This window comes from Hakea prostrata, chromosome 4 (genome assembly GCF_041222555.1).
Source record: "Hakea prostrata isolate BN-2017 chromosome 4, UWA_Hpros_2, whole genome shotgun sequence".
Taxonomy (NCBI): Eukaryota; Viridiplantae; Streptophyta; class Magnoliopsida; order Proteales; family Proteaceae; genus Hakea; species Hakea prostrata.
The window spans coordinates 53,351,415-53,375,065 of record NC_142603.1 but is presented as its reverse complement, the minus strand read 5'-3'; the positions used below and the strand labels follow the sequence as shown (position 1 = coordinate 53,375,065).

At 38.2% G+C, this 23,651-nt stretch overlaps 2 protein-coding genes and 1 pseudogene across 7 annotated transcripts; 2 read left to right on the top strand and 1 right to left on the bottom strand.

The window, feature by feature from the left end:
• Nucleotides 1-1,390: 1,390 nt before the first annotated feature.
• On the bottom strand, nt 1,391-12,912 carry FAS4 (RNA helicase family protein). 6 transcript variants are annotated; one of them, XM_089153575.1, is made up of 13 exons: nt 12,517-12,912; nt 11,210-11,335; nt 10,783-10,855; nt 10,601-10,672; nt 10,474-10,523; nt 10,297-10,357; nt 9,158-9,562; nt 8,792-9,037; nt 8,449-8,679; nt 6,534-6,647; nt 5,185-6,423; nt 3,117-4,693; nt 1,391-2,329 (listed from the first exon to the last, which is right to left on the bottom strand). In XM_089153575.1, the coding sequence occupies exons 2-12, from the start codon at nt 11,299-11,301 to the stop codon at nt 3,212-3,214; spliced, it is 4,065 nt and encodes a 1,354-aa protein (XP_089009701.1). In that variant the 5' UTR covers nt 11,302-11,335; nt 12,517-12,912; the 3' UTR covers nt 1,391-2,329; nt 3,117-3,211. The 6 variants fall into 6 exon arrangements, with proteins under 6 accessions (XP_089009701.1, XP_089009702.1, XP_089009703.1 ...); XM_089153576.1 differs by having other exon boundaries at nt 11,210-11,327; XM_089153577.1 differs by having other exon boundaries at nt 11,210-11,322.
• Nucleotides 12,913-17,010: 4,098 nt separating this feature from the next.
• LOC149019600 (pentatricopeptide repeat-containing protein At1g56690, mitochondrial pseudogene) lies at nt 17,011-19,793 on the top strand (annotated as a pseudogene).
• Nucleotides 19,794-21,917: 2,124 nt separating this feature from the next.
• Nucleotides 21,918-23,114, top strand: LOC149019599 (uncharacterized). The gene is made up of 4 exons (XM_089151066.1): nt 21,918-22,190; nt 22,276-22,327; nt 22,410-22,477; nt 22,563-23,114. The coding sequence occupies exons 1-4, from the start codon at nt 22,044-22,046 to the stop codon at nt 23,025-23,027; spliced, it is 732 nt and encodes a 243-aa protein (XP_089007192.1). The 5' UTR covers nt 21,918-22,043; the 3' UTR covers nt 23,028-23,114.
• Nucleotides 23,115-23,651: the final 537 nt, after the last annotated feature.

Genomic DNA, 23,651 nt, shown 5'->3' with positions numbered 1-23,651 from the left:
TTGGGGTCGCGTTGGGGAGCACTTTGGGGAGCACTTTGTGCTATCCCAGGGTGAGGGTGAGGATTCAGATTCAAATATATTACTTTCCAATGACTTTACAATCACAAATTATGTGGGGTCTACAAGTAAAAAATAATAAAGACACTTAAAAAAATCCATCATCTTAATCCTTTTGACCGTTATTGGATTTTTGCGGTGATGGTTTTTTTATAATGTTTAATTATTTTTTACTTGTGGGTCTTACATAATTCGTGATTACAAAGTCATTGGGAGAGCATAGACTTCTTAGAATGTGGATCATCTCTTTGTTATTGTTAATTTGTTATAATTGACCTTACATGGGGGCAGAAGTTGAAATCATTTTCTATAACCTTATTTAATAAAATTAAATAAATACTCTTGTTTTAAAAATAAATTTTGAAGGCTAAAGTTTAGCTGAACTGGGTGAATTGGTTAATTAAATGATTCTAAATATTCATTTTCAGATTTGTTAAATTAAGATTTGTTAAACTAAATTTAAATCTTTAAATAAAATTTGTATTTTTTTCTCTCATTATTTATGGGTTAGTTAAGTTTAACCTATCATTGAATTTTCATTGGTATAGGCTCAACACAACTGAATTTTTGAAGATTTAAAAAAGAAAAAAGTTGGATTTTGTGGAGAACATAAATATGTGGAAATTTCTTGTTTGTATCCTTCTCTATGAAATTAAAATCTCAAAATCTCAAGAAAAGAGTTATTAGATTTCAGAGAATATAAAAAATTTAGGGTCCAAACTTTGAATGAAAGAGTTTTCAATAGTGAAGTAGATGGAAAGAGATCAGAGGAAGAAACCATTGTTTTCTTCTTTCCTTTTTGAGAAGTTAACTGAAGGTTATTTTAACTAACCCATAAATAATGGGAGGATAAATACGAATTTTATTGAACGATTTAGACTTAGTCAACCGATCTAACGGTAAAAAATTACGGTATATATAATGGGAAGGCGGTAGCTGAATGGTTATATTTTTACCATCTCGATTGACTAAATCTAAATCTAAATCGTCCAATAAAATTCTTATTTTTCCTCTCATTTTTTCTGGGTTAGTTAGAGTAACGTTTCTTTCTTTTTTCTCTATTATCTTTCCATCGAATTCAGTGAGAACTTTTTCATTTACATTCAGGATCCAAATAATAATAGGATAAAAAATATGAATTTTATTGGACAATTTGAATTTAATTCAACTAGACGGTGAACATTTAGATATACACTCCGTTCAACCATACTTTAGCCATAAATAATTTGTTTTTTTCAATTGTAATCCATCCCTACGTATACAAAAGGGATTCAAAAGCTCACTTAAACCGAAAAGAAGAAAAATCTAAGTTCAAAAAGCAGAAAGGGTCACAAATCCTGAAAAACACTATAGTAGGAACTCAGACAAGGAATTGAAAATTTACATTAGTCCAAATAACCCCTAGAATGTCTACCATTTAATTCTAGTTGTTGCAATCCCCTTTGGAAGCCACCATGGAATAAGGAAATTGTACACCATGTCAAGGGGGATGACACACCTCTGAAAAGCCTTTGAAACTCAGATGGAAATAATCTTTTCGATATATATATATTGAAAAGAGGCCATTCTAAATCTCATCAGGACTCATATTTCCCTTCTTGTTAGGGTGTTTGGAAGCTAATATGCACAAGGCCCTATCATCCTCGTTGGACCAATAACAGGGAATAGGGCTCCCTTGCACATATCTCCCATATAAAATAAAACACTTCCCTCAAATTAAACAATAATTACAGGAAAACTCCAACTGATACCTCTGTAACACCCAAAATCAAGAGAAGAATATTTCATCAAAAATTACATATTCAATCATGTTCACATAGTAGAGATTTCCATAGCTTATAGCCTTTATACTGATAGAACACATTTAGCAATCCTGGTTCTAAATCAGCCAGAAGGTGCAGAACTTGTCACTCATAATGTAAATATTAAAAAATGAAGATTCTCTACTACTGTTGCAATACTCATAACAGTAGGTAACATCCAAAAGATAAGTAGGTAGAGAGACCCACAGAGACAGGGAGGGCAGTGAGGTAATTTCACAGCTAGCAGTGCAAATATTGCCAAGACATACCCCATCTGTTGCCAGTACAACAAATTGGTCCCTGCTGGTTATATTTCTCTGCTCCTGTAGTCCTTTACACAGTAGTCTCCAAGGCTCTGGACATTGCCAGACATTGTGTTTCTTCATCTTGCAGCCAGACCCTGTGCATCCCCGCTTCATCATTTAAACACAATGTCCGCACTTGGCACTGTGTTATCCTCTCAGCCTCCTCTGAACAGACATCAATAGAGAATCAAAGTCAGGTAAATTCACCCATCTAAAACAAACTGCTTTTAAAATTGTACCTTAGTGCAATGGTAATGTTACTCCATTGTAACCAAGGAGTCATGTTTTATGTGAAACCTCGATTCTTTTGAACAGAAAATCCCAAACGACAATGTTCAAGACCAGAATACAGACTACAAATACCATGCACTGTGTGCTCATAGAAATAAAAACAGGGGATTTCCCAAAAAAAAAGGGAAAAAAAGAAGAAAAGAAATTCAACTCTTCTGAAACACCATGCACTCTGTGCTCATAGAAATAAAAACGGGAAAAAGAAAAGAAAAGAAAAGAAATTGAACTCTTACTGAGGTAATTTTGGACACAGCCACACAATACAACAAAAACTCCTCATTCCATAATAGAATGAATGGTACAAAGTCAATCCAGCCAGCAGCGGCTTATAGTTTGCAATAAAATAAATATAACCTTCATTAAGCATATGAAAGGATGAAATCCTTGACAACATCCATCATTACTATCCAGCCAACACTATTCACTATATAAATACTAAAGCGCTTTGCTGTAAATTAGTTTCCATACTCTCTACCAAATGTTAGATAAGTTAGGGGTAAGAGGCTTGAATGCACGGTTCAATCCAAGGCCTTGAGAAAGTTATCAACATGCGTAATGTAAGCCTCATGGTTCAGCCAAGATGAAAGTAGCTAACATTGCAAAAGCACAGTTAGTATTGCAAAGTTAAAAGCAAGTCAAGTTTAATTCACTAAGTTCTTACCTTGGAATTGCAACAGGCTGAACATGTCCCCATTGGCTCCCGTGGTCAAGGTTCAGTATGATTCTATTCTTAACACTTCAAAGTCCTCTGAATAACTACTTTATCCTCTTTTCTTTCTTCACTCTCCTGGAAAAAAGCTCTTGAGGCTCCAAAAGAACCTCACGAAGCATTTGTGCCCAAAGTTTTTCAAATTGATCATGGAACTTCTCCTGAAACCAGTCCCGAATCTCCGAATGCAACCTCCGGGGATTCTCATTCCAGACCTTTCTCAACATGGCACGGCTATCAATTGATCTTGAACCAGTCATTAGTTCATTTATAAGGTTCCCCACCCGTCTTTGACCTGCTGCCTCGGGCTTCAACATGGTAACTGCAGGGGCTGCCATGAACTTTTGTGCAGATCTTAAGCAAGGCAGTACTTGACCTTCAAGTAAAGCATAAGCAAATATGGACACTCTATGCACACCATTACTGACTGGCAAGCTGTGCAATGGTAGCTGCCATAAATGGGGACCAAAGGTTGGACTCACCCACCAAAACACTTGGTCACTTGAGGGTTCATAAAATGGTCTAGGATCTGAAAGTGGAGCTGAGAAACTACAAAGAGATGCAGCATACTTAACAAGCCAATCTGGTTTCACACTTGTCACTCCATGCATATAAGGCCGTTTTGTGTTTAAAAGTTCAGTATAGACCAGAAATTCAGGGGCAGTTCGAGCAACAGATGACCAGCGATGGAGGAACACAGTTTCTTTAACCATGCAAGCTTGATATCGACCAGCATTGGCTTTTCTGTCTCCATCTGATGATACTGAAACTACCCTGATGCGCTTGGCAATCCTATCTGCCCAGCCAGCACAGATTGCTTGTCCTAAGAGGTCCTCCTCATTTAGTAACAGTGGATGCCTGTTGGAGGAAATCCCCCAAGCCTGTTCCACATCCTCAACAGTCCCATGAGTCCACAAGAAATCTTCATGTACACCAATAGAACTTTGATGAAATACCAATTGAATTAGCTGCTTTCTTAGCTTGGACATCTCCTCCATGGTTTTGAGGTGTAATGCGTTAGATTTACAGAACTCTGTTGGGTTTGCTGCACATTCAAATAATTGTAAAGCATAAGCTATTGTCAGAGCATCACTACTAGGGTTGCAGAATTTTACACGGGCCAATTTAGCCATTTCTTTCAGTTTCTTCTGCCTGAGTTTTTCTTCTTTGTCCAGAATCTTTGGCTTATTAACAGTATCAGTTTTCTCATCCCTATCCAAGTCAGCAGAATTATTGTGGCTTCCCTCAAACTGCATAATAAAAGGACTAGATAAGCTCAAAGCTGCGGCTGCAGCAACTGTGTAAGCAAAAACAAGATTTGCCCTTGGATGACTCTGGACTTTCTTCATAATCTGAATAACTGTGAGAAGCATCCGAGAATGTCGTGGACTCATTGGATACTTCGCCATGGCCCTTCCAAGGGGTGTAAGCTTTCCTTGACCATCAAGTGCTTCAAGAGCCATTAAGCATCGCTCAGCTTCTGCCAAGGTAGATGCATCTGGAGGAGTTGGAAATGGGAAATTTGCAACCTGGAGAATACAACATGAAAGCAAAGGATGAAGGATAAGCCAATATAAATAAGGATGAATATTACTAGATATTGTGATTGAAAAAAAAAAAGAGAGAAACAAATAATTATTCAAGAATCATAGAACTATGCTACAGTAGAAATGGTAGGGATTGCCAACCACATATATTACTGCCATATTGACCAGACAAGAACCATGGTGCACCCACGGAAATAGATGTGACAGGTATTACCAAGATTCCCCCCCCCCCCGGCCCCAAAAAAAACCCAAAAAAGGGGGAACTTTATCAGCTTAAATCCCTTGCTGATGCATTATTCTGACCATCTGGTTGAATCAATTTAATTTTGGTGACATACACCCAAAATCCCATGGGTTTTGCATGGATGTTTAGAATCTTCATCATATTCCCACCCAAGATGTATAATATATGAAGCTATTGCAATACACCACTGCAAAGAAATGCCAACTCTAAAAATACAAACTAAACTCACCTTATCAATGCCCATTGATTTCATGAGAAGGACAACACCATCAACAGGTATTTTGGATATTTCTGGGATGGAAAAGTCAGAAAATATGTTTGCAAAAACTGCAGAAGAATAAAGGCGGTAACAATGGCCAGGCCCAGTTCTGCCGGCTCTTCCTGCACGTTGGGCAGCAGATGCCTTGCTTATCCAGTGTATCTCATATGTTTCCATACCATTAGAGGAATTGTAAGTCTTGACCTTCTCTCTTCCGGTATCAACCACGTACTTTATGCCTGGAATAGTTAAGGATGTTTCAGCCACATTGGTAGCTACCACTACAAGCCGCTCTCCTTCAGGAACCTTTTCAAATACCTGAAGCTGTACTGCTGCAGGTAGCATGGCATAAAGAGGCCGTACACACATTGCACCAGCACAAGTACCAGCTGCCATGTCACATTTTTTCATAGAAATCAATGTAGATTGGTTCAAACTTCCTTCTGAACCAGGTGTGACGGGAGAATCCAGTTTCCCCTCAGAATTTGATTTAGGTGCATTATTGCCAGCCAAAGCTGCAAAAGCAGCCTTCAATGAGGTTAGGCTTCCATGTTCTCCAAGAACATCAAAATGCTTATCATCTTTCACATGATTTTCATATTTTAGTGAACCCTCAAAATCACTATCAACTTCCAACTCACTATCTGTTCCCGAATCATCAGAGTCATCGAATTCTTCATCATGAACATCGTGATCCTCATCATATGAACTAAATCTGTCAGTTTGCTGGTGGTCTGATGACCCATGCACCTCAAATGCTTCATTAATATCCTTCACGTCAACTTCCTGATCAATGGTATCAACTTCCAAGACAGCAGTGGCCTCACTCTCCTGCTTGGAGGATTTCTCAGTCAGCTCCCTTGAAGTTTTACATAGTTTGCGGCACAAATATTCAACTTCTCTTTGCCCAGTGACAAAAACAAGTATTCCACCAGGTGGAAGCCGTTTGTGAATGGATAAGACCTTTTTGTAAGCCTGACCTATGTAGTCAACAATCTCAGTCCTTTTTGAGAAGTGAATGGTAACAGGAAATTGTCTAGTTGGAACTTCTATAACGGGTGGGTTTTCACTAAATAGCCTCCTTCCTGAAACAAAGTCCTCAACTCGCAAGGTTGCACTCATAAGTACAAGTTTTAACTGAGAAACTAAATTCTCAGGACTTATTTTCACTCCTGAAAGAACCTTCTCTTGCTGCTCTTCATACAACCTCTGTCATGGAAGCATAAACTTTTAAGAAACACAATTAACAAGCCAAACTGCACATAAACAGATAAACTTTAACACTGCACCTGACAATAGTAATGGTTTTAATATCTCACCTGGCGGATTTGTATGATACGGGTAAGCATTCCAATAAGTATATCAGTATTCAAGCTTCTCTCATGAGCCTCATCCAGCACAATAACAGAATACTTCCTAAGTAGGAAATCACCCTGCAGCAGAAGAATCCATTGATATGATGTTGTCAGAGGGCAACATTAGATACATGCCAGTTCATCAATCATCAACAGAGAAGAATAACCATTCACAATAGATGGTCATCTCATAAACCAAAATGAGAGTTCAATACAAGAAACACCATACACAATCACAAGAGAATCCCCAGAGATGAACAAGATCAATGGACCAATAATTACATATGATCAAAAACATTAAAGCATACAACATAGGTCAATCTAAAGAACACTACAGATGTTTTGGTAAGATCAGAAATTCTAGGGTATGCACATACAGATGAATATTCACAATATTCCAGTACTCAACACAATTGCACCCATTGCATTTCCATTTTCCACCAGGAAAAAAGAAAAGGGACAAAAATAAAAAAAAGAGAAGCAGAAGCCACTCAATCAAGCAGATCAACCCATACACACACCCCCATGTGTGCGCGTGGTAAACCACCGCTGCCCCCCCCCCCCAAAAAAAAAAAAAAAAAAAAGAAAAAAAGAAGAAAAAGAACACACACAGCAAAGAGGGATAAGAATAACAAGATAACTTCTTTTCTATTGACCCAGACATTGTGATGAGAATGATGACTTCCATGGAACTCAACACATGAAATACCATCCCGGGAGACATCCTGAAGAGTCGCTAAGATCTCTTTTATTGGACTTTATTTTCTGCAATCACCAACATCAATCTCTATCTAACTATACAATTGACACCATCAAACTAGCTATTTCAGAAAATCATTATCCAGAATCCACCATTTTTACAGATTACAAAGTGTAACACCACAAGAACTGTTACAAGAAGAAATCCCAGAATACAATCATATGAGTTACCAATGAAGCTCTCAGGAAGTTTTGAACCTCACATCTCATGACATATGCATATCCATTAAGATGCTGATGCCCAACAGTAACAAGCAAGGACAACAAATTTTCAATTAACTCCATCCCATTATTCTTTGTTGCATCATTGTTATATTTGATTCTCCCACTTCAACAAGAAAAGCATATCCAAAACAATGACCTTTTCACGCAAATGAACTCACAATTTATTCTTACCAAGCACATTTGTTTCTACATAAGTGGCACTTGTTCCCTGTCTAAATACTGAAAACACGATGATCAAAATCAAGCAGGCCCAAAAGTTGTCCTAAAAATTGAGTGTGATGATATAAGAAACAGATGCCTGAGAAACAGAAACTTCCCAACGTGGATCTTCCACCTGAAATCCCCCCCCCCCAAGAATTGTTGCAAACCCCCACAACCATGGCTTCATCATTCCAAAACCCACTTTAACGAATCCTATGACCCCCACATAAATTCGAGGAGCAAGTAAAATAATCTAGCAGAAAAAAATACATGGAAGAGGAACAAGATCATCTCTTCCACTTCCAAAAGCAAGATTAGGTTAAATTTGTATTTATATATATGGGGGAGAATGTAGGCAGTTCAAGTAAATAGTGCACAGCTGGTGTGGCCACCTGGGAGCTTCCTACAGAGTTGCTAGATTTGATCCAGAAGGATGAAGAGTCTTATGTGTTTTACAGGGTGTAATTGGGTTGCTTTTACCCATTCGGAATAATGGTTATAAAGGAATGCCCTTCTTGGATTGAGTGGTTCTCGGAGACTGCCTATTATGTAATTCCTCTTTGATAAGAAGCTTACTTTTCTTTCTATCCATCTATCTGCACACACACACACAAATTCCAGATAAAGAAGGAAAAATGAAATGATGCAGAAATTCTCAAAATGAAAGTCAAATGAACAAGTAATAGTCAAGAACCTGCACTTCTCGAAGTAAAATTCCATCTGTCATGAACTTGATGGAGCAATGCTCCCCAATCTTCTTGTCATGTCTAACTTGAAACCCCACCTCTTTACCCATACGGAGACCTAGTTCAAATGCCACTCGCTTGGCCGTGGAAAGGACTGCAACACGGCGTGGTTGGGTAACTCCAATTATTCCATTTCTTGAGCCAGACTTGTTCAAACCAAAGCCAGCTTCGTAAAGAAACTGCAGAGTATAAATGAGGAAATAGAGGTTAGAGGCACAATTAAAGCTAAGGAATAAATTTAGTTAACAAATCCAGTAAGTAAATTATGAAAAGCATCCAATCCAAGCGCACCTGAGGAACTTGAGTAGTTTTACCACACCCGGTTTCTCCACAAATGATAAGTGCAGAGTTTTCATTTATAGCCTCCATTATCTCCTGCTCCATCATCACTATTGGAAGATCCTTTCTTTTGCTTTCAACTTCATCCGGTCTTGAAACATGCACTACAGTTGGAGTGCTAATAGGTCTCTGGGTAGCAGAAGCCACAAGAACACTAGAACCATGTGAATCTGATTTTGTACCATTCCTCTCTCCATCCTGGTTCACATGAAACAACCCAGTTCACATCCTTCACTAACTGCTAGGTATCACAAGCATCAAGTCCCATATATAAAAGCAACATTTAATCACTAAAAGTTAGTTCAACATTATAGGTACCATTGCTTTGGTGCCTTTTATCTCATCATGATTGCATGGTGGTAGCAAAGAGTTCTTTCCATCACCCTGAATGTCTCTGCCATCATCCCCATCAGTCAATCCTCTTGGAAGTATTGCAGAATCAGATAAAGACTCCGTACCTATCAAGTTGCCACAAGTTGGATCTTGAAAAGCATTCATAGACGCACAAATACCATCATGACCTTCTCTGTCTGGCATCACTGGAGACTGCAATTCATCCTCCCTAACCTCGCAAGTTCGGTGGCTTTCATCAAAATCAGATTTGCTTTGGCAGAAAGCTTTGACATCACTCCTTTTCTTTGAGGGTCGGTCATCCTGGGCAACTTCTAACCCCGCCTTAGAAAACTCTACAGCCCTTCTACGTTTCTGCTTCATAGTTTCAACCTATACATTTTCATTGAATAAAATGAGATTCAAATCCCCACTTAGAATGAACAAAGAATTTACGTTTCCAACATGAAAGAGCCTTAAAAATCACCACTTTATCTATCAAGTAGGGGGGGGGGTGATGTGGCAATTCTGATAGTGGGATATCTTGGTAATATTTACCAACCCAAAAAAAAAAAAAAAAAAAGAGGATATCTAAGTAATAGTGTGAACTTATCAAACGCCACACAAGTTAAATCATATAATAAAACGAGATTCAAATCCCCACTTAGTATGAACAAAGGATTTATGTTTCCAACATGACATTGAACAAGCCTTAAAGTTCACCACTTTGTCTATCAAGTAGGGGGTGATGTGGCAATTCTGATAGTGGGATATCTGGGTAATATTTACCAACCAAAATAAAAAAAGGATATCTTGGTAATAGTGTGAACTGGACACATCAAATGTCACACAAGTTAAATCATATGTGCCATACATAGGGCAGACTCCCCCATCTATGTCCAAGAAGCATCTTGGCAGTCCTAAAAATCCAAATCTTGATAATGACACATAGAAGTATCATCACATTCTAAAACTTCAGACTTGGTAAGATGTTGAGGCCAACTCCCAAATTTTAACCATAAACAAACTGCAAGAGGGCAGACACTTATTTTGAAGACATGCTGGAAAGCAATCAGAACCAGACATGGGAAATCCTGGATGTCTAAATGTTACTTAATGGTGCAAACCTGACCAATATTCCCTGAAGATTGCAGAAGTGAATATGCATTCTCTTGGATCTTGTACTTCCTGAAAATGAAATTCTTCACCATTATTAACCATACATTCAGTACTATCTCTTCAAAAAAAGCATTCAAATCCAACAAATGATATTTTTAGAAAGAAATTGAACAAAATTTTCCTACTCCAAGATTCTCATGCTGGTAGAGAACAAGGCCGCTTTCTCTTTCTCCTCCTGCACATAGAGGAAATAATTCATTCCAAGATCTAATGGGCTTGGTTGCCCAATAGAACAAGTTCAGGGATCCATACCTCCAACTTCTTCAGCTTTCTTTTCTGAGATTTGCTCAATGTTGAATTTTTCTTCACATTTAAGTTTACAATCTTGCAAACAATACAAGGAGATTCAATCATGGTGAGGAATATAAAGTAACAGATACTGTACTATAGCATTACAAATTTACAAGATTACTCTAGTTAGCTAGAGTCTTTACCTGACTTGCCCCTTTCTTTTTCTTCGTTTTCTTTTCCGGCAAGATGGTTGCATTGCTATCATAATCTTTGGAACTGTAAACAAACCCAGAAAACAATACTTTTTTATTTTGAAAAAGGAAGTCTGCTTGGCTGAGAATATGCTTGGAGCCGCTGAAATAGAATCAGCCATCTCTTCTTGAATCCATGTTGCATATGCATCTAAAACCTTCCAAACATGGAAGGACCCACAAATCTAAAGTATACGCATACCAACTTTACAGGGATTGTTACTTCAAAGGGAAGTCAATGATGTTTAGGTGCCAATACAATGTAAATATAAAAGATTCATGATCATCTTATTTAATCCCTTGATAAAATAAGTTAATCGTTAACACCAAAAAACACAAGTCTTCGTAAGATGAAACTATGAACGACCAAGTGTTTTACCTCCATGAATCTTGACAGCCTTCTTCTATATGATGGAAAAGCCTCTGGTCCACATCCAAAGACTCTTCCAAGTTGTTAAGACATGTCCGCATCTTCTCCTCTCTACGTGAACTCTGAACTGACACCCTAAGTAGTAGTGAGAAAATCATAATGCACATGATCAACAAATAATCTAGCTAGGGGCCAATTGGCAGCAAAACTTGGATAAACAGCATAATGACTTTACAATAATGCATCAAAACCAGGCAATGACTAAATCACCAATACAGCTCATGAAACATGTTCATTATCATGCATTGATGCAAGAGAGCACATCACCTACATAACAAAGAAAATCCATTTTCTCAAATCTTGGGAATCTGGGCACATTTTATGTTCAACCTTGGTGTCATTTGGACCAATCACTTTAGAAGTATTCTTACATAAACATCTTGTTTCCAGCCATAAATTTGTAAGATACCATTATTTTCATCTACAGTCTGAAGTATGCTATAGTATATAAAGCACAATCATTATTAAGCCCTTATATGTTTACACTTATATTGGATCCTAGTTGTCACGCAACGAGGTGATGCGAGGCGGTTTTAGCTAGTTGAGGTGAAGAGTCGACGAGGCGCCCTCCAAGGCGCTTTTGAGGCGGTTGAGGTGTTTTAAGTGAAATTTTTATTTTTAATGTACATCTGATACACTAATTCCATTAATTATCAAAACTCTAAGTATCAAGTTTCCTATTTTCCCATTGCAACTAAAGTTCCTGAAATTCTGATTCCCAAACTAAGTCATTCTTCTTCTGAATCTCGTTACTGTTTACTTCATAATCAATAATTTTGGTCATTCTTGATTTTATATTCTGAACTCTAAAATCCCTGCATCAATCCAGATGTTCTGTCTTGATTTCTAATTTCCCAATCACCCAATCAGAAGAGCAAAAGCTCCCTAACTTGAGAAAAAGCCCATTCTGGCTCTTGAATTTATTCTTCCGCTAGAATTCCAGTATAACGTCAAGTATGGAAAACCAATCAATCAAGACAACTAACTGATCCAAGTCTAAACCAAAATACTGCAGGTTTTCTGTGGCTGTTTGCAGGGACCTACTAGTAGCAATGGTGATCAATCCTACTTAATTAATAAGAACGACAGAGTGATCAAAAGCACACAAGCCAATAACCAGCAATTAAACGGTAAACACAAACATCAATTTTAATGCAATCATCTTGATAGGCCAAATGAATGTATACAAAGGAAAAATCCTACGATTTCATCAAAGATAGAAATAGGAAAAGAAGGCGAGTCGAGAAGTTACAAACTTTAGCTGTCTGATACAGTGCTGCCAACTCGAGAGCGACCGAAAGCGAGAAGTATACAGAGGAAAAAATTCTTGCTCTTACAGTCTTCCGCTGCCGCTGGAGGTTTCTGGCTTGCTGCCGCTGCAACTAAGGTGGTTTTTGTATGACGAAAAAAAAGAAGCAGAAATAACAGAGTAGCAGGTGTCGCTAGCAGTCGCAGAAGTAAAAACAGTTGTACTGCTGTCACCGGTGATGACTCTGGTTGTCGCCGGTATCACTGGTGGTCGTCGTCGATCGTCTGGAAGAGAGTAGCAGAGGGAGAGGCAGAGTGGAAGAAGATAGACGTTTAGTAGGGAATTAGGGATTTCGGGTTTTCACTCGCCAAATTCTCGATTTTTCCCTTTTGTTTTTGTGTTTTTTTTTGGGTTAATGAGTTAATGTTACAATGATCCCATGTAACATATATATATAAAAGCATTCAGCCATTAGATTATTTCTAATTGGAGTCTAATTTTTATTTTATTTTTTAACCTTTGATTTGGAATAAAAAATTGTAGTTTTTAAAATCCCATAAAGGCCTTTTTGATTACATGAATCCAGAGATTTCAAATCTCTGGACTCATGAATCTGAAAATTATACCCGTTTGGTTGTAAAAATCTCTAGATTCATGAAATCTAGAGATTCACCTTTTTACACTAAAAACGTGAATCTCTAGATTTATGGGTAATGGGTGAAATTTAGAGATTTCAAAAAAGCTATACATTTGCACATTCACAAAAATCACATCGATCAAATAGTTTTTTAGGATGAATCCACAGATTTCATTCCACAACCAAACATCTAATTTTATAAATTATAACTCCATAGATTTGAAATCTCCAGACTCATGTAACCAAACAGGCCCTAAGGCAATCGCCTCAGGGTCCAAGGCATCCGAGGCGTAGCGACGCCTCAGAGCCCATAAGGCGAGATACTCGCCTCAGACCCTCTAATGCCGCCAAGCGTCACCTAGGCAACGCCTTGACAACTATAACCTAGCCACAGGCATACAAGTAAAGGTTCTTTGGTGCATGCTTTTGGGGAAGATATTGAGTGAGATAAAAACAGAGTAATGCCGAGCAAAGCTAAATCAATGGACAAACATTCAACCAGCAGATGGGTCCAGGAAAGAAGATGAAACAACATGGTATATCTTCATCTCCTGCGAATGGGGAAAAAGAGTACACGCGGTAGGACCACTGGGACTCCGAACAAAAAATTGGGTGGATACGTCCATGCTAAGCTGGTGTCACAATATGAGTGCACAATTAGAAAAGGATAAATTTCCGCTGATTTATGTCGGTCTTCATTATAACTTGCTATTTTATCTGGAAAGAAATAAATGGAAGGGTTTTTAATTTAAAACCACCTAACCCACTGTAGGTTTTAGGAAACCTAAATCATTAGATCCAACTGTTAAATCTTAAAAAGGAAAATGATTGTACACAATTAACTAGAATCTACAATAATGCTAATCTACAAGAACAGTGTCATAGTTGGTGTAAAATCATACCAAGAACTAATAAAATTGTTTTAATGTGTGCAAGGGTTCTTAACCCAGTTAGATGGAGCAGGCTGGAGCACGGGGTTATGTATAGATGGACATATACAGTCTGTCAATTTTGGCAAAGGAAATACAAAAAGCATCTTGGAGGCGACTCTAAAGGGACTACAGATAAGAATGAACAAGGCAATAGGAACTGAATTACAAGTACAAGGAATCTAGACCAATAATGCACAAGTAGTAGCACTATTACCATGGCCCTCAAGAGAGACATGGACTTTAGGGGAACTACACATGCTCATGGATCTAACCAATAAAACCAAGAATGTAAACTATCATATATTCCCGAACCCAATGCTTCAGTCATATTTTGAAAACTATGCTACTATAGGTGCTAATCAGATGGATGACTGTAATAGAACAGCTAATATCATGTGGACTATCATATATTCTCAAACCCAATGCTTGAGTCATATTTTGAAAACTATGCTTCTATAGGTGAAAATCAGATGGATGACTGTAATAGAACAGCTAATATCTGTAACTGCTTTTAATTTTTCTTAATGCATTTTTATTTTCATCCAAAAAAGAAAAAGAAGTAATGCCAAGCTGGAACTATGAAGAGCAATTTTTTGAAAGGTAGGACAATGTTGCCCCATGGGTTAAAATAAGGTGGGTGAAGGGGAGAAGTGCATCCAAAGTGTTGTATGGTTGCGTATTGCTATAAAACTTAAAAGGAATATTTCATAGGATTAAATCGGCTATGACTTATGGTATAAATACCATGTTAAGCAATATAGAGTTGTCATATAAATAAATTGAATAGCAAAGATAAGGATGGTGTGCGAGCGAGCGGAACCAAAACCAAAGGAGGAGCCAACGCCGAGGCGAGAGGGACGGACAACCGGGGGTGCCAGGGATTGTAAGTTCTATGCTCGGGGCCGGCGGGGCCCGCCGTTCGGGAGGCGTGGCCCTTTCCCCCTCCGCTGCGGGTGCCCGGTGTTGTTCCCGCTTTCTCAATAAAGTTTTCCCAAAAAAAAGAGATAGATGGTGAGAAAACAAATAAATTACAAATGATGGCGCACTGCTATGGAAACTTCTTTCTTCATTCCAGTATCACCTGGAAAAAAGATACATGCCCAATGTGCCTCTCCTTGGATTTTAAAACTTTATATCCCTCCCATTACTTCTAGTTGGAAAACAAGAATCACAAAGCAAAAGAAATAACAGACCAGTTGAAACAGAACAAGATGAAAGTACTGATTCAATTGAGAAGCAAAACCAACCTAAGAGATGAAAATAGAGCGAGATAGGGAGAGAAAAATATAGATTTTAACTGACCAATGGCTTCAACAATGCATATATAGCCCAAATTCGAAAATTAGGCGTTCTTCCTCCTCTAGGTTCTCAGCAGGTTCGTCGCCGTAGGAAGAAGGGACTGGAACTGAAATCCTATATTAACCACCGCAGGGAGAAAAAAGAGAGATTAAAACCTCGGGCTGATACAGTCATGAGAAATAAGAAAGTAATAAATCCCACATCGACAAGTTGAGCGGCGTTGGGGGCTATGGGGTTTGTATAAGAGAGGAGGGACATCAGTTGAAAGAGCTAATCCGTCCTGTTGGGGGTGCAGGGCGACTCGCTGATGACCGTTACGAGACGGCGAGTCGTGCCGACACTTACCAAAGCGAACACACCTTTGAAGGCGAGCTAAGTTCCATCCTACCTCGGTGGGCTTGCCCGTCAATTTTTGGAAGATCCCTTCATGGGGGGAATTCTCTTAATTTAAATAAATCAATCAACCAAATTAAAAATTTATCAAGTCTATAAAATATGGTTGCCAATTATAGAATTGTAAATTCTTGTATTGATCGTAGATATATTATATTTGTATATGTATACAGGAGGATACAATGGTAAATGCATCTAATATAAGGAGTAGCAAGAAATAGCATGGGCCAAGGATAACCAAGCCGCCGATGCCATATTTCAGGAGGGACTTTAGAACCATAAAGAGCCGATGGAGAGAGACACCTTTGGCTGGAATACCGTAGAGCTTGTAGTTAATTGGAATTGCCAGAAGTGGGACGTTGCTGTAATCCTTAACACAAAAACCCAGGGAAAGAATTCAACAAAGCAAGATTTCTCAGTTGTGAGTTGTGAAATAGAAATCAAGTTCTTCAGAAGTTGGGGAACAACTAGAACATCATTAAGCAATAAAGGAGTTCTTGAAGAATTTAAACCTGATGAACTAATGTGAGTAATAGGGAGTGTCTTACCATCTCCAACAACAGCCTGGTCTTCTCCATTATAGTTGTTACTGCACTGCCGATTTGATGGATAAAATGTCATATGATTGGTGGCTTGTGATTCTGGAATCCACTGAGCATCATTGTTCGGTGGAGAATAGGGTGGTTGAGGTGTCCGGCATAAGGGGTAGGAGGAAGTTGAGTGTAGCCGAAATAGCACTTGTGAGTTTTTGCAGTAAAGAATTGGATGAATACAGTGATTCATCAAATTTCAGTTAGGGTTCTTTGGCTGTAAAATGTGGAGTATTCATTCATTAGTGTTGTCATGACTGTTATAATCCACAAATAGAACGAAGAAAAACAGAGGAGAAGAATATCAGCATAAATGATCGGAGGTAGTGGGAATAAGAACAGAGGAGAAGGTGGAGGAGTATATTGAAAGAAGAAGAGCAGCAGGGAGTTCAATTTTTCTTTTTTAAACTTATAAGAAGATTCAGTAAGGGCAAATTTGTATTTTATTCAAAACTAATGGTGTTAGGCACACGGATGTTTGTAATAAAATAAATTGCAGGGGGTGTATACATAATAGTTTGCAAACCCAGGGGCTGTATTTGTAATTTGGTCAATTTTTAATTAATTTTCTGCACATCTCTTTAGCCTGTCATTTATTACTACTTTTAAGAGATGCAGGATTGGCTATCAAACCTAGAGTACTATGAAAACTGAATTTATGTTTGTGTTTTTGACTAATGTTTGTGAATTCTGAGTTGTTAAAATTTGCTTTTCTGCAGTGGATCAACGATAAAATCCAGGCTTGGCAAATTGACTGGCTGATTGTGCCATATGGATGAGAGTTGGAGTTTTAGAAATAATTTTCTTCTTGGCCTGGTTAATGGATTTCTAGTTAAATGGAAAGTAGAGGATGTACATACCAAATGCAACATTGTTGGAACACCTTCCACCTCTCTGCCAGTGTATTGAACTAAACAATTTAAGCTTGTGGTTTTGAATTTTTATTGGGTTAGGATAATAGGGTATTAGCACTCTCAAGCTTGAGTTGTTTTGATTCTAATAAGTAGTCGTTATGATTCTACAAGTCCTCTTTGGAATCAGCCCACACTGGAAGACCGCCCATTGTCTTGCATCTGGTATCTTGCTTTTGGTCTCTAGATGTTGTTCTTGTTAACCCGCTGTCGACCTTATTGCACTGATTCGGTACTCTCAGCCAATTATCAGATTTCTCGCCATGTACGACTTGGCCACATTGAAAATGCCCGAAGAGTTTTCAATGAAATGCCTTACAAAAGCATTATTTCCTGGAACTCTGTCATTGCTGCATATTTCCAAAACAAGATACCGCAAGAAGCCCGGAGTCTATTTGACAGAATGCCTGATAGGAATATGACTTCATGGAATGGTATGATTTCTGGGTATGTGAAATGTCGAATGACTAAGGAAGCACGTAGAATATTTGATGCAATGCCTGAACGCAGTGTTGTTTCCTGGACTTCTATGGTTAGAGGGTATGTGCAGGAAGGTGTAATCTGAGAGGCTGAATCCCTTTTTTGGCAAATGCCTGAAAAGAACGTTGTCTCTTGGACTGTCATGTTGGGTGGGCTGATTCAAGATCACAGGATTGATGATGCTCGTCAGCTTTTTGATGAAATGCCAATGAAGGATGTGGTCACTTGGACTACTATGATTGATTTCAGGGTATTGCCAAGGTGGTCTTTTAGCTGAAGCTCGTGAGCTCTTTGACGTCATGCCACGCCGAAATGTAATCACCTGGACAACTATGATATCTGGCTATGCGCATACTCTTCAGGTAGATATCGCAAGAAAGCTTTTTAAAGTAATGCCAGAAAAGAATGAGGTTTCTTGGACAGCGATGCTTACTGGTTACATCCAATCTGGAAGGATTGAAGAAGCAGCAGAAATTTTTAAAACTATGCCAGAGAAGTCGGTAATTTCTTGCAATGCAATGATCCTTGGCTTTGGCCAGAGTGGGAATGTTGCTGAGGCAAGTTATGTATTTGATGGAATGAGGGAAAAAGATGATGGGACCTGGAGTGCAATGATTAAGGCTTATGAAAGAAATGGATTTGACTTGGAAGCACTAAATACATTTGCTCAAATGCAAAATGCAGGAATTAAGCCAAATTACCCTTCTTTGATCAGTATTCTTTCTGTGTGTGCCAGCCTGGCAATTCTTGAGCATGGCAGACAAATTCATGCTGAGGTGGTAAAATCACAGTTTGACTTGGATGTATTCATTGCTTCAGCCTTGATCACAATGTATGTCAAGTGTGGTGACCTTCTTAAGGCAAAACAAGTTTTTAATAGGTGTTCTCTGAAGGATGTAGTTATTTGGAATTCTATGATCACTGGTTATGCTCAACATGGCTTGGGAGAGGAAGCTCTACAGGTGTTTCATGAAATGTGTTCTGTAGACATGGCACCTGATGATATTACATTTATTGGAGTCCTTTCTGCATGTAGTTACAGCGGGAGGGTCAAGGAAGGGTTGGACCTTTTTGAGTTGATGAGATCGAATTATTTTGTTGAGCCAACTGCTGAACATTATGCTTGCATGGTTGATCTACTTGGTCGAGCTGGCCATATAAATGAGGCAATGGATTTGATCGAAAAGATGCCAATCGAAGCTGATTCAGTTGTTTGGGGTGCTTTATTAGGTGCATGTAGGACACACAAGAACTTGGAGTTGGCTGAGGTAGCAGCAAAGAAACTGTTGTTGCTTGAGCCCAAGAATGCAGGACCTTATATTTTGCTGTCCAATATTTATGCTTCCAAGGGTAGATGGGAAGATGTTGTGGATCTGAGAAAAGTGATGAAGGCGAGGAACATAAGCAAGTCACCTGGCTGTAGCTGGATTGAGGCTGAGAACAAAGTGCATATGTTCACTGGAGGAGAGTGTGTGGAGCATCCTGATCATTTGGCTATAGTGGGAATGTTGGAGAAGTTGAATCTATTACTTAGGGCAGCTGGGTATTGTCCAGATGGTAGCTTTGTGTTGCATGATGTAGATGAGGAACAGAAGATGCATAACTTAGGTTATCACAGTGAGAGGCTTGCTGTGGCATTTGGGCTATTGAAGGTGCCTGAAGGAATGCCAATCCGCGTCATGAAGAACCTGCGTGTGTGTGGAGATTGTCATTCAGCAATTAAATTGATAGCTAAAATTACAGGGCGAGAGATCATCCTGAGGGATGCCAATAGATTCCATCATTTTAAAGGTGGTCTGTGTTCTTGCAGAGATTATTGGTGAGGTCAAACTATATCTTCAAACTGAAGTTGGGGAAAGTTTGTCTTCTAATTGAAGTAATGTTATAGATCCTTCATCTTTCATAGCTTCAAAGCTTCAGTATCAGAGCATAAATCAAGGCTGCAATAGAAAATGGAATACCCTGGTGAAAATCAAGATGAACAGTGCCTGATTATTTTAGCAACTGAATTACCCAGTGGATTTCGTTTTCTTAATTTTTTTTGTTCAAATCAAATTACTAAACAAGTTTAATAACGAGAAAGTATTTGAGGTGGTACAGCCATGTTTAAGGAGATGTAAATACCTTTGTACGAAGAAATGATTCTATTCAGTTTGAAGGAATTAGAAGAATGAGAGACAGAGTTGAAAAGAAACATCAACCCATACAAATGACAAGATTTTTCGTTATTTTTTATCGTGTTGATCTGAGTTTAATCGCTTTTTAAAATCACTTAGATCAACATTACTTGATAATTGAATTAAACAAAATAAATAAACTACTACTCTAAAATCCCTTAAAGGGGTTAATAATTATTCTTTTAGGCAAAGCAACATTTTATGATGAGGTCATTAATTAATCATCATCTACACACCCATTAAAGTGACACTACAACCAAATACACTTGAGAACCAGTGTTGAAGAAAAGTGGCATTCTTAAGCTGAAGTCTTATTATACAAGTTTACCAAAAAAGGAAAGTGTTATTATACAAATAAGCATGGAAAGAAATTTCGGCGAATTTCGCCGAAATATCGGCGAAACGAAACCAGGGGGCGAAACGAGATGTATAAATGGTTGCCGGAAAATCGAAATGTCGCCGGAAAATCGAAATGTCGCCGGAAAATCGACGATTTTCCGGCGAATCAAACGAAAATTGCCGGATTTAGTGCTGTTTTTGCCGGATCGTTGAAGGAGATGGAGAAGAAGAAGAAAGAAAGAGAGAAACATAAATAAACTGAAGAGTAATACCACAGGTGGCGCCACGAAAGAGAAAAAGAAGAAAGAAAAAAAAAAAGAAAAAAAACAAACAACCCAGCAACCACAAAAAGCACCGGCAACCACAACACGCAACACCAAGAGTGCAGCGGCGCGACAAAAGAAAAGAAAAAACGAAAACAAAACCAAATCAAGGCAGGTGAAAGAGTTTATTATTAAAAAAACACGGAAGAGGGTTTGTTATTACATTAATGGGGAGACAAGCATAAGCTGTTTGTCTTACCACCCAGTATTGGAGTCAGAAGACTCAGAACTCAAATAAAAACCTGGCGAAACTCAGCCCAAGTCGGCGAAATGGGTCGTCATCGCCGGCGCGCCCACGACCGGGCAAACGAACGAATCTCTGCAAATAAGTATTCTTCTTCCATAATTATGTTAGGATTTTCATGGCCCATACCAAGTGCAACCGTTAGTTTCTTTTCAAGTTTAACTCACAAGCTCTCAAAATTATCTTTTGAGCGTCCATATCATATCATCTTCTTTACTTCTTCGTTGTTTGCATTGAACTTTAATATTGTCCTCCAAAGTTGCATGTAAAGTTTTCCAAAATCTAAACCTAATCCTTAGGGTTCTTGTAAAGTTTTCCAAAAGAACAGGGGTGTTAATTTTGAGATCGAATTGAATTGGTCCATTAAGACTCGATTTGGACCAACCAAAGACTAATTAGATAAGGTATGGGTTAGGGGTTGAAAAAACTCGTTTTAAACTGGTTGGTATGACCATGGTAGAAGATCTCACTCTCGAGCGAGATCTCCAACTCTCTGTTATCGACCTCCATCTCGTCTCGTCTTCTTGAAAAAACGAGATATATCATGAGATCTCTCACCATGGGTATGACCTTTAATGGTCCGTTAACCCAAATCAAAATGACCGAACCATTATAAACCAACCCGTTAGCTAATTTGAAATGCATTGAAGACTGTTTGATAATGGATTGGTAATTTTCAAAATCGATCTAATCCGATCCTGATCCCAACCCAAAATTTATTGTCCATGTTCGGGTTGTGGTGGTTTCGGTCCAAAATCAAAAAACCAAACCAAAACCGACTCGAACCGGAATCAAGTTTCACATCATTTGATTCATTTCATGGATCACAGGTATTCTTGATCCGATGCAAGTATTAACTAATACCTAACAGGGTAGAGTAAAATCATGAGTAAAATCATGAGACTCATCAATGTGTCCTTCATGAGATTCAAAATTTTCTTTTTAATGATATTCAAATTGAAGCAAACACAATCACAAGAGAAAGCTAAAGTCATTCACCTAACGGTAACTCCCCTATCCCATCTTTTTAGTCTTTTAGTCTTTACTCACTCCATCACACTTTGAAAAATTCTCTCCCGCAAAACATGCCATTCCTAACCGCTCCACCTCCTCAGATCTTGTTTTTAAACCCCAAAAAAGTTGGAGAACAGAGATTCAAGAATGTGAATTTTGAATTGAAATGCATCTCTCTATCTCATTTTTCTAAGCATGGGAAGAATGGGAGAAGATTTAGACTTCAAATCACAACTTGTGTTAGAGATCTGCTCTTTCTCTTCACGTTCCACTTCCTGCAGGCATTTTCGATTCCAGAACCCAAATAAATCGCCATTAATTGATTGGTATCTTCTCCTTCACGTATGTTTCTTCCCACTCATTCCAACTTCGTTATGTGAAATTTTGTTTTGTTCTCAAGATGTTTTCTTATTGATCCATTTGACAGGTCAAAGAAGATGCAGATACAGAAATTATTAAGAAGCAATACCGAAAACTTGGTACTTTTGGCCTCACTAGTGAAAGCAATAATTAAAATTTTGTTTTTTTGCTAGCTTTGTTGAGGTTTGTTTTTCTTTGCAGCTTTGCAACTTCACCCAGATAAGAACAACCATCCCAAGGCTGGAATTGCATTTAAGCTTGTCTCTCAGGTGAGATTTTCTCCAGATTTTAATGATGGGTTTTTAACTTTCTGATCAACCTCTCAGCTAAAAACAAACATTTGTTTGTTTGTAGGCATATGCTTGTCTTTCTGATAAAACAAAAAGAGTAGCTTTTGATTTCGAGAGAAGTAAAAGCTTCTGCACTCACTGTTCATCCGCCAAGTTCCCAAGCGTTTCAGAAGTAAAACTGCAGGGTTCAGATACTAGAAACAGGATCAGATCCAACAAGATTTTTCAGAATATTCAACAAGTTCGAGACAGAATGAAGGAGGAAGCAAAGGTGATCGAGAAGTGTATGAGGACCAACCATGCCTCTAAAAATGAATATCCAGTCTTTGATCCACGTAACTACTCGAACCAGGGTTACCCTCACTGTAGAACTCGGATCAGCAACGTACCAAAGGATTTTCAGTTTTTGAGACCAGTAAATGTTGGTTTTGCAGGATATGATTATAGAAGTGGAAGGTGTAGTTACCCAGTCTTTGAAATCCGAGCAGAAAGTAGATCACATAGATACTATGAAACTTTCTGTAAATAATTCCTGCACATTCATTTCTGTTCAGTTCTTTTTGGGATGTTTTCAAACACAAAATTAAATCCAAACCTTCTTTTTACAGTTGTGACTTCTGTGACCATGTTTCTGAAGAATATTCATCAAATGAATTGTGTGAAATTATACAATCCAGAAGATTTCAAAGTTTCAGATTAAGGGCTTGTTTGAAGTTCAGATTAAGGGCCTCTTTGGTTACATGAGTATGGAGATTTCAAATATCAAGAGATTTCAAATTTATGGAGTCTTAATTTATAAAATTAATTGTTTTTAACTGTTTGGTTAACCGAATATGTAGAATGAAATATGCGGATTCATCTATGAATTTTGTGAATACACAAAGGCTTAGCGTTTTTATTATGGGGATGAAATCTTTGGATTTCACCCCATACCCATAAATCTAGAGATTCATATTTTTAGTGTAAAAAGATAAATCTCAAGATTTCATGAATTTGGAGATTTTCACCTCTGGATTCATGTAACCAAACAGGCCCTAAGATATCAGATACGATCTTGGCCCAAATACGGTACTGCTGCTCCAAATATTCAATGATTTGTTTGGAATATACCAATATCGTATTTCAGAAGCATAGCACTGCAAATGATTCAAAG